The sequence below is a fragment of the Sminthopsis crassicaudata genome, chromosome 6 (genome assembly GCF_048593235.1).
Source record: "Sminthopsis crassicaudata isolate SCR6 chromosome 6, ASM4859323v1, whole genome shotgun sequence".
Taxonomy (NCBI): Eukaryota; Metazoa; Chordata; class Mammalia; order Dasyuromorphia; family Dasyuridae; genus Sminthopsis; species Sminthopsis crassicaudata.
Window position 1 is genome coordinate 245,418,471 of NC_133622.1, and position 12,256 is coordinate 245,430,726.

Genomic DNA, 12,256 nt, shown 5'->3' on the forward strand with positions numbered 1-12,256 from the left:
TCATTTGACTTTTGCAAATTTCCTGTGTCTATGAACTTTCCCTTTGCAAAAGATGATGTAAAGAAGTTACTATTCAAGAGCTGTCCCACAAACATTGCCAGATATATTTCTTGAAAAGAAATATGTACCATAGTTAACGAATGTGTATATCCCACCTTTTCCTAGGTGGAGTGGAGAAGTGGAGGCACAATCTAGCTGATAAGATTCTCATTATTACTCAAACCCCAACATGATTATAGAAAACAATTGGCAGGTTTAGCACAAATGTAAGGGAAGAATAAGCTCCAGTATTTTTTCCCTGATCATCAAATATATTCTTAGGGCTGCAGAGACTTCTATAAAAAGCCCAATTTAAAAATAAAAAAGATAATTTTTTAATTCTCATTTGGCTCCTCCCAAGGTGGTCCTGGAAGAGAAGTTTCTACACCATGAACTTCGAAAACTATACCAGAGTGACAGACTTTGTCTTCTTGGAACTTACTCAGGTTCGGGAGCTGGAAACTTTCTTGTTTGTGGCATTCCTTGCTGTGTACATAACGATGGTGCTGGGGAATGTTCTCATTGTGGTCACCGTCACCTGTGAATCTCGTCTTCACACACCTATGTACTTTCTCCTCAGGAATAAATCTGTACTAGATATTGTTTTCTCCTCCATTACTGTCCCTAAGTTTTTGGTGGACCTCCTGTCAGAGAGAAAAGTCATCTCTTACAGTGGATGCATGACCCAAATATTTTTCTTCCATTTTGCTGGTGGGGCAGACATTTTTTTCCTCTCGGTTATGGCTTATGACCGATATCTTGCAATCTCAAAGCCACTCCACTATGTCTCGATCATGAGAAAGGAAGTATGGGTTGGATTGATTTTGGCTTCATGGGTAGGAGGTGGCCTTCATTCATTTGTCCAGATCATTCTGATCCTCCCTCTCCATTTCTGTGGCCCCAATGTCCTGGATGCTTTCTACTGTGATGTCCCTCAGGTGGTGAAGCTTGCCTGCTCAGACACTTTTGCCCTGGAGTTGCTGTTAATCTCCAATAATGGCCTGGTGACCTTACTATGGTTCCTACTGCTTCTAGGGTCCTACACAGCTATCTTGGTGATGCTCAGATCACAAACAGGGGAAGGGAGGACCAAAGTTCTGTCCACCTGCACCTCCCATATCATAGTGGTAACACTACACTTTGTACCCTGTGTTTACATCTATTGCAGGCCCTTTACCACACTGCCTATGGACACAGCTGTGTCCATCAATAATACTGTCATCACTCCCATGCTCAATCCCATTATCTACACCCTGAGGAATCAGGAAATGAAGTTAGCCATGAAGAGATTAAAAAAACGACTTGTGTCTATTGAAAATAATTAAATCATGATAAGAAATTCAGAGTCAGACTGAGAAGACAAAAAATCATTTTTTGCATTCACTTAGTAAATAACATTTATTAAGTACCTATTATGTAATTTTAATTAACTTAATTTCCTCAAACTTCTATTTTGGCACCAAGACACCATTACTCATACATTAGCTCTTTAGTATTTAAGCCTACTAGAGAATGGGAAGGAAATGAAGAAGGAAAAGTGATAAAACTCTTACACGGTTAATAGGATTATTTGTTAGGATCTCTGCTGAAAAATAGGAAGTGGAAGAAGATAAGCAAAAAATGCCGCACAAAGAATTGCACCAAAGAATGTAGCATAGTCTCTATGTGCTGTATTCCACTAAAGAAGATAATCTCCTTAAGAGAAGGAATTGTTTTATTTTTGTCTTTGTATCTTCAGTGCCTAACAGTGCTTTGAATATAGCAGATATTTAATAAATGCTGCCTGATTGGTAACAGATCAATTATTAATTTCATTTTAACATTCAAAAACTTCCCTTTCCAACATTTGTCTTACCATATATAATCAAAAGGTAACTGCAAGTACTTATCTTCATATAGGTTTCAATATCTGAAAAAAGTTGTGACTTCATCATCTTATCATGACTCCATTAATACTAATGGAAATTATAAGCTTTCTCTGTCTTAGTAGATGGAGGAATAAAATATATTCCATAAACATACACATACACACACACAAATATATATATACATACATATATATATGTATATATGTATGTATATATATATTCAATTTTTAAAAATTATCTACCTAGACTGTGCATATCCAAACTTTGTTGTTACTGGTTTTTGATCATGTCCAACTCTTTGTGACCATGTGGACAAACCATCCATGGGATTTCTTGGCAAAAATACTAAAATGGTTTGTCATTTTTTTCCTCCAGCTTTATGTAGGCAGGGTTTAAGTGACTCGTCCAGAGTCACACACCTAATAGGTATCTAAGGTCAGATTTGAACTAAGATGTTCCCAACTCCAGTTCAAGTATTTGATTCACTGTACCATCTAATTGCCCTTATCTTCAGACTTAGCTAAATTGATCTTCAGGCGACAATCCACTGCTGGACATATGTTGTACTTCACTGGCATAGTCTTTGAGAACCCAGCTTCTCCTCTAGTCACAATGGCATGGAGATGGCATATGAATAAAGAACCAATTCAATTTCCTGAACTTTGTTAATTCTCATTTTAGAGTAATGTTAAAATATTTGTTAACATAAGAATTCAGACATAGAATGTTTCACCTAAGTTCATATAGAGAAATTGTAAGAGTTGGGGTTATCCTGCATGAAATAGATATTGATCCTTCTCCATTGGAAGAAGACATATTTTCAGTAGCAAGTATACATTTCCGGTGAAAAAAGCATATAATCAATCTCAATATTTAAAAGCCCTTTATGAATTTTGAATGAATCATTTTTGCCTATGCCAAAGCCAATTCTAAGATCAGAGTGTCTTAAAAATTTATATCTGGAAGTGGCTATACGGGCCCATTAGTCCAAATCTCTCAAATACAGATGAAAAACGTAAGTCCCAGTTTTTGTCTCTCTGACTCAATTTTGTCATTTATCTCATAAACATACTGATAGTTACTGAAAATTAAAAGTGCCTGGTAGTTGAGTTGTTATTAAGGTCTATTGAGGAAAGTTTTAGTTTAAGAATTTTGAAAGGTTAAAAATATGGTATAACTACAAAAGGAAGAAAAGAAGGAGAAATTAGGAAAATGAGAAAGCAGTGAAGAAAGAAAAGGAAGAGGAGAAAGAAAAGGAAAATGGGAAGAATCCTAGCCATGGATATAATGAACTAGTCATTGGTTGTCTAGAGAGCACTTAGAAATCTTACAAAAATACTATTCAGTACAAAGCTTATGTTTGACAAAACAATAGTCAATCAGTATATAAACTTTTATTAAGTACTCACTGTATAAAATATTGTGCTGAGTGCTGGGCAGGAAAGCTCAAAAAACAAAAAAACCAAACTCTATCTTAAATTTTTCATTGGTGGAGAAATTATATAAATAACCATGTATATACAAGATATTATATAGAGTAGATGGAAGGTATTAAGATCAGGGAAGTATTAACAATGGGCCACTCAGACAAATAATAATGAGATGAAGGGAGAAAAGAAGAAAATTATATATATATATATATATATATATATACATATATATATATATGTGTGTGTGTGTGTGTGTATGTATATATATATATATAAACTTCCACTTTAAATCTGCTGACTTATATTGTTTCAATTCTGCAAAGAATCCTCAAACACTAGGAATCTCCTATTGTCCTATTTCTCTTACCCTGATTTCCTGGTTCCTTTTGTGTTTTTTTTTCCCTCTTTAGAAAGTAAATTCCTTGAGGACAGGAACTGTTTTTCTTTTTTTTAGTATTCCCAGTACTTAGTAATTTTTCACACATCTGAGTCATTTAATAAATGTTTCTTGCATTAAATGGAATTGGTTTGGACTGGAGAACATATAGTCTTTGGGAATAGAATGATGACTGATGACGACTGAGGAGTGATCAGATGGATAGGAGATTGAAAGGGACAATGTCATGAAATGCCAGCAAGAACACAGATTCAAGAATGAGGAAAAAATTAACCTTTAATTTACAATTAGCAAAGTCTGTGGAGATGACAAGATGGATGAGGGTGGAATAAAGGCCATCAGAATAAATGGCTAAAAGATTATTGGAATCCTTGGAGAGAGTAGTTTTGGTAACAAGGTTGGAATGCAGATCGCAAAGAATAAAGCAGAGGGTAGGGGGAGAAGAAGTGGAGAAAATGAGCATGTAGTCTTTGCTTAGGAAAAAAGAGAAAATATGATAACATGAAAGTATGGTAGAGCCACATTAAAGTTTTTTTTAAGGATGATGGAGATATGAATATGCTTCTGATCAGAAGGAAGGAGCCAGGAGTCATTAAATGCATGGATAGGATTCTTCTCATTTTCCTTTTCTTCCTCCTCTTTCTTCTTCTCTTCCTTCAGTGCTTTCTCATTTTTCTTATTTCTCCTTCTTTTCTTCTTTTTTATATTTATACCATATTTTTATCTCTTCAAAATTCTTGAATTAAAACTTTTCTCATTAGACCTTCATAACAACACAATTACCAGGCAGCTGTTAATTTTCAGTAAATATCAAATAAGACTGAAGATTAGATATAAAGACTTCTGCTTCTCATTTAAAACCTTCTGCAGCTCATCTTTCCAGGTTTATTTTATATAATTCCCATTAGTGACAGCAGTAGCAAGAGTCAAAAAGAGAGAAAGAGAGGCTCAGATCAGCTGGAGTGGGGATCAACAGCAATAGTGAGAAACAAAGTAGAGAAGGTACAAATTGAGCAGAGAGGAGAACTTAATGGGTACTAGGACCAGGAAAAGGAGTATAGTGGATGATAAGAAGACACAGGATGCTAAGAAATATCAACAGAAGAAATGCTCCTTCACAGAGGTCCTTTGACCATATGTGGCATGTATGCATGCATATATATATATACATATATATATACACATACATATATGTGTGTGTCATACATTTATCTCCTCTTCCCACTGACTATAAGCACTTATGGTCATAGAGTGAGCATTGTCAATTGTGTGAAATCCATATTGAAAAAATAAATTGTATGAGACAAAACAAAATGGAGGAAATGATTATGTAACCCCCTGATTAAAGGTCATTTCTGTATTTTTGCAAATACACATAATGTGGCTATGAAAAATTTTGAAGACATTCTGTTTTTATTTTGACAATATCATCAGACTATATTGCTAACAATGGAATTATTGATCAAAATCTAGGATTAGTTTTGTGAACTCTATTGTATACTGTCAGATAACTCTAGAAAGCTTCTACATATTTGCTGGTATAATTGAACAGATTTATGATATGGATGGTGAAGATCTCATTTGAACTGGATACCAACTCCAAAATGTAACTGCGTATGTATAAATGTATTAGTTACTCAAAACTCTGGGTGCCAGCAGTGCTAACTCACTATGGTAATTAGCCAATACTTCCCATAAAAATAAACCATGCTTCTTCCGGGAAAACATGCAGGGGTTGATCCATGAGCTAGTATCTAATGCATAGCTGTGTTTTTAAGACCATTGTTAAAAAGTTATAAAACAAATAGAGCTGTTATAGAAAAAGTACACTAGGAATTTCCAAGGTGTTGAAATAGATTAGGAGGATACTGTTGGTGATTATCCTTTATTTGCAAAGAGGACCCATGATATGTGACATTTTGACTTGAGAGTGATTGGATTTAAATGAGGCAGAATTGCACAAAGTCATCATCCTTACCCTCTCTTCCAGAATAATTGAAGTCTAACGACAAGACAAAAGTCAAGATGATTGATGATGGCCCGGGATACAGCAGATGACCTAGGTACCTTTGATTTCTAACCAAGCTCTCAGTGTTCCACAGAGCTGCTTTAGCTGCCTTCATGGATGTTGACCAAATTGTTCTCTTCTGCCCATTCCTCTGAAGTCATCTTTATATTCTTAGGATAGACATCTCGCTAACTCACCAAGAGTGATTGTAGTGGCAGCAGCGTCAAGTGGATTTGAATAAAGGAAAACATCTTTGGTGAAAAGACGCTTTTCCTACTTGTCACAGATCTAAATAGTTGAAAGTCACAATGTCATGGACTCAAAGAAAGGAATACCAAAGGGCAATTAGAGTTAGCCAATCACCTTAGCTAAATTTCACCAAGTTGTGTTCCCATACAACCCTGGTTGCCATACAGGGTGCCATAGGAGGGGACTTTAGGGGTCAAGTGGGGAAATCCCCACCTCATCCTGAATGACATTTAACCATTTGCTAAATTACAGTCAAGAGGGAGTAAACAGGAAGCTGTATCCCCTTTAAAAGGTCCCCTGAATCCTCAGATCTTCCTGCTTAATAGCTAGTTAGGGGATCCCCAATCATCAGTCATTTGTGACTTAAAGTCAAGCCTTTAAATTCTCTCATGGTTGATTAGGAGCAGGTAAAGAATATTTTCACATGCTGCAAGAATGGTCTTTATGTGTTACAAATTATATTAGTGTTTGCTTTACTTATAATCATGGAATTATGAAGTCATTTTTTTTTTGCTTTTAGGTGATTTTCTCTAAAAGATATTTGGGGTATCAGTATTTTGTGACAAAATTAATTTCTTTGTAAAATTTCTTTTTATTTATTTAATATTTTCCCAGTTACATTCCAAAAAGAATCTTTATATTTGTTTTTAAAATTTTTGACTTTTAGGTTCTCTCCCTTATTCTCACCCACAATTAATAAACCACATGTTAAATAATGCAAAACAGTTTTTAAAAAGTCAAGTTGTAAAAGAAAATATTGTTCTCACCCTAATAAAAATTGAAACTCTTTTTTTTTTAATTAATTTTATTTTATTGTATTTTATTTATTTTTACTTTTTCCAGGCTAGGGTTAAGTGACTTGCCCAGGGTCACACAGCTAGGAAGTGTTAAGTGTCTGAGACCACATTTGAATTCAGGTCCTCCTGAATTCAGGGCTGGTGCTCTATCCACTGCGCCACCTAGCTGCCCCCAAAAATTGAAACTCTTGATAAACATTAAGTTTTTTTAAGAAAGAGAGAGAGACAATCAGTTCCTTCTCTGGGTATAAATAGGATTTTTAATCATAATCATAATTATTGGTGGCTTACCTCTGCCCTTAGAACATAATCCTGAGGACAATGACTTTTTTGTTTATATTGCTGGCCCCAGTGCTTAGGACAGTGACTGAAACATTGTTGTTCAGTCATTTTAGTCATGTCCGATTCTCCATGACCCATTTGGGGTTTACTTGGCAAAGATATGGAGTGGATTGCCATTTTTTCCCACTTCATTTTACAGATAAGGAATGGAAGCAAACAAGATCAAATGACTTACCCAAGATCACCAGGCTAGTAAGTATCTGAGGCTACTGAAAACATGTTCCTAAAGGGACACAACCTAAATGATGAGGTCACACAGCTGTCCAGCCTATCTGGTTTGGAAAGGCCATTGTGCCTTCCAAAAGAGCCACTAAATAAATCATGGCTTAGAAATCCTCTTTCCTGAAAGTCTTATTTGACTTGTTGGAAAAGGAAAGTAAAATATTTCAAGTATAACCCTATATGATAATTGAGCTACTTTTAACAGAGGACTCACAATTACATAAACAGGCTGGTCTAAGTGTAAAGCAAGGTGGATAGTGGATAGAATCCTAGGTCCAGAGGCAGGAAAAGCTGATTGTTCATCTGATCTTAGACACTTACAGTTGTATGACCTTGGACAAATCACTTATTCCCTGTTTGCATCACTTTCCACAAATGTAAAGGAGGATAATAATATCACCCACCTCCTGGGGTTGTTGTGAAGATCAAATGAAGTAATATTTATATATGAATAATATTTATGAATGAAATAATATTTATTAAGTGCCAGGTAGTAAATATTTAATAATATTTGTAAAATTATCTCTAAAATGTAATGTTCTCTGTTGAGGTTTTCTTGGGGTCTCTACGAGCAGTCTCCATTTCAGGTCAATAATCACCACAAGTACAGCCTGGTGTTAAAAGTCCAAATCCTTTATTGTCTCCTTCAAAGTTTTATCTCCTTCACTTGGGGCTCAGCTAGTTTTCTGGAGGCCTTCCAGATCTTGGTTTCAGTGGGGAAGCAAAGGAGGAAAGCCTGCCACCAAGATGGTGTGAGATGGGATGAATCTGTCTGAGTCCAAAGGTTTGTGCTTCAGCCTCCAGCCTCCAGCCTTCAGCCTCCAGCCTCCAGTCTCCAGCCTCCAGCCTCCTGTCTGCTTGTCTCTGAATCTCCCTGGCTGAGACTTCTAACTTATATGCCCCACCCTGAGTACAAACCAATCATTTTATGATGAGGAAACCATTATTTGTTGTGGATTAAATCAATGCTAAACTAGATTTAACCATGGTCTCCTCAATTCCACTTAGTACCTTGTTGCAAGTTCTGGCCCATAACATTTCCTTGTTATACTGAACCATGCCAAATTAGATAACAATTATCTCTATCAATCCTATTGACTTAGTACCTTGTAAGAATCCTTTGTTTCAAGTTCAGAATTCTGGTCCATAACAAATATTCATTTTCATTCCTTCCCTAGTCTGGAATTATCTTTTGTCAGGATAAATCATGGCTAAAAGTCCATGCTATGCATTCTCTCCTTAACAATATCATATATTGTGGATTTTCAGTGTTCTGAAAGCCCAGGTTAAACCATGTCAGCATCCTGCCCCAACTTTCAGGAGATCTCTAGTAACTCTAGGGTGAAATGTAAACTCTTCATTCTGACATCTAAAGTCCTGAACTGCTCGGCTCCAATGTCTTTGATTGTTATTTTAAATAAGATTCTTTTCTGTACACATCAACATGTATTTGTGAGTGTATATATGTATATGTGTACATAAAGATATGTTTATAAGTCTACACACATGTATGTGTCTATATAAATTTAGATGGGGGTATCTGTGTATATGTGTTGCAAACATATAGATATATGTTTTCATGCTATGTATAAATTTTTTTGTGTTTGTACACATATACACATGACATATATGTACATAGATACATTTCTATAAAATTATAGATAATCTATATTATATTTTTTCATTTGACCTGTTTATAAGTCTACACACATGTATGTGTCTATATAAATTTAGATGGGGGTATCTGTGTATATGTGTTGCAAACATATAGATATATGTTTTCATGCTATGTATACATTTTTTGTGTTTGTACACATATACACATGACATATATGTACATAGATACATTTCTATAAAATTATAGATAATCTATATTATATTTTTTCATTTGACCTGTTTATAAGTCTACACACATGTATGTGTCTATATAAATTTAGATGGGGTATCTGTGTATATGTGTGCAAACATATAGATATATGTTTTCATGCTATGTGTACATTATATTTTTGTGTTTGTACACATATACACATGACATATATGTACATAGATACATTTCTATAAAATTATAGATAATCTATATTATATTTTTTCATTTGACCTGAATTTTAATTTGTATAAGAAACTATGGGGTTTTGAGGGAGAAATGTGTTCTACTCACCAGGAGAAATCTTTTAATGGAAATTAAAAATATCATACAGGTAACCAATCCCCCAACAGTCTCACAGTGACCCTTTGGCCCAAATTCTCCACATTGGGGATTAGGAGTTAATGTGTCCAACCAGGAGAGTTTCAAACTCACCAAGCTGTTGTCAGAGTTAAAGGACTCTTTCCCCCTTTTATCCCTCCTTTAATATATTCCATAATATGTGGCAGTAAGACATTTTAAATAGTGCTCATAAAAAAATTATTTCATTACCTAGTCTTCTGCTGCCCCTGCTGAGCCTGCATGGAGCATCACTTTGTCAATATCTCTGTATATAAGTAGCTCTTGCTCTTCTGCCAGCTCTATTTCAGGAAAGACATCAAAAGTGGCACTCTAGCTAGGGCCTGGCCTCTCACCTGGCCACCCCAGTGATGGGTCTTTCTATGAGACAGACTCAGCAAACCCTTCTGAATAGACAGCACTATTTGGAGGCCTACCTTCAGTTAACTGCACAAATAGAGAAAGAAGGTATCAAGAGAGAGAAGCAGATGAAGAAGGTGAAATAGGCAGGAAAAGCTACAAAAAAAGAAATTACTACCAGTGGGAAGAAGGCATCAGACACTGCTCTTATTCATCTTCAAATCAGAGTTTCAGACACTCAAAACCAGAGGGTGAAAAGAAGTCCAGGATGCTAATGTGAACAGACAGAAAGATGCTCAGCCTAGGAATCTAGACTTGAATCTGTATGTTTTACAAATATTGTGTTTATTTTTCAAAAGCTGGTACCAATTATTTCCATTTGAAACCCATGTCCTAGGCCAAAAATCCAATAAAGTCAAAGGATTGTAATGGTCTGCTATATACATTTCTCCACTGATAACTTTATTAGATGTAAATGGAAAATGGATAACTTCTCTGGATCCTTCTGCCAAGATGTGTTGTCTCTTCAGTGAAGTATTTCTGGGTGCTATATGTCATGACTATAATCTGATCTACCACCTCCATTTCCAACCTGATATTTGTAAGGATGCAGTTCCTGCAAAACAAGAGAAGGGAATTTTAAGGGTCCTTTAAATGGGCAGGCACAGTGCAACAGGAGATTTGAGTGGCCTAGAAGTATTCTCTCTGGATATAGGACTGCCCTGTGGGTGGGATCTGGGCCATATTGAGATAGCTTCGTAATGGGTGACGGCTCTCTCGCTGGTTAGCTGTGTATGTGACCTCACAGGCCCTTACCTCACAAGTAAGAAGTTTAGTAGTGAACATGTGGGTCTTCAGACCAGGTGTTCATTAGGGAACTAACAAGTCAGGGCATCAAGTCAGGGCATTATGTGAGTAGGTATAGTAAAGGCTTTTAAGATTACACGTGGCTGTTCTTGAGCGCACTACCAGTTATTAAACTACTCTTCAAGAAATTGTGGCCAGAGGCCTTTGAAGGCCTCAGAAGAGGTGAGCCGGATAGAGTTGACACTGCAAAGGTCAGTGGTCAAAGGTACTCTGTTGGGCCTAGGACAGACTAGTAATTGTTACTGCCAGGAGAGCACGTTACAGATATTCTTCTTCTGGTCCAGCCATAAGATTCATTAAAAAGTAGCTTCAAATTAAAGAAACATTATTGTGACCTGTTCAGTCCTCTGAAATACTTGCATTGCTCATTGACAGGAGTCCAGAAGTAAAGTAGTGACACACTAGAGCTTCATAGTCAATGGGAAGGCATCTAGCACCCTTGTGCAGGCAGATCTTATCACCTTCAAGCCTGCAATCCTAGTGAATGGGGCATGCACATACATACATGTATTTCAGAAAAGATGATATGGAAGGAGGAAGAGGCTACAGCTTGATCAAAAGAGTTCAGCACAATGAAAACAAATGATAGTGTGTAAGGAGCACTAGAATTCAAAACAACTTTGAAAACAAGATTTCCAGAATTTCAACTCAATGTCAAATACTACATCATAAAATCATTTCAACTCAATGTCAAATACTACATCATAAAATCACTATTGTTAGAAAATAAAAAGGAACTAAAAGGAAAAGGGAAAAACAGATGATGTAAATATCTGATGTGGTTTGCTAATAATTTCCTAATAAATCTCAATCACATTTTCCTCCAAGCCCAGCTCTTTTACAGTACAATTATTAGGAATTCTCTGACCTTCAAAGAGAAATGTAAATTAATTCATTAGAACATAGTTTTTATTTTTTAAAAAACTGGTATTATTTTATTGTCTCTGACAGCATGATTCTTTGAGTTTCTTGAGGTGTTATTTCAAAGTGAATTTCTCTGCTTTCCTGCCCAATGATTTAGAATTCAATCCATCCTCCTTCCATCTTTTCCCCCCAAGTCCTCAGCAGAAAACTTTTCACTGTAATCATACATAGCAATAGCTCCTTCTCCCTGGGGAACTCCACCCCATATACTTGAATATTACTTTCTCAGGCTCCAAAAGTTGCTTTTTCTTTTACCCCACAGCACAACATTGCTATGAGAAGTTTCTTAAACAGGCATTTTAAAAAAAATTTTTGAAGTACTTATGGGGAGAAATGTGAGGGAGTGGATGTGGTTTGGATTTGTCAGATGAATTTAACAGAAAGGAAGCAAACTAGAAGTGGCAGCAGGTGCTGTATGTAGATTTCCTTCTTTTGGAGTTTAATTGCAAAAAAGAAGTAGAAAAATGGGATAGGAACCAGCAAGGCTGGTGTATTGTGATTTTAAAGAAAAGTTGGGATTCGCTCCTATAAATGACGCTCTCAAGCTCAG

At 36.0% G+C, this 12,256-nt stretch overlaps 1 protein-coding gene across 1 annotated transcript; it reads left to right on the top strand.

Annotated features, from left to right (window-relative positions):
• Positions 1–416: 416 nt before the first annotated feature.
• Positions 417–1,364, top strand: LOC141546927 (olfactory receptor 4D6-like). Its single transcript, XM_074275111.1, has one exon. The coding sequence runs from the start codon at positions 429–431 to the stop codon at positions 1,362–1,364; it is 936 nt and encodes a 311-aa protein (XP_074131212.1). The 5' UTR covers positions 417–428.
• Positions 1,365–12,256: the final 10,892 nt, after the last annotated feature.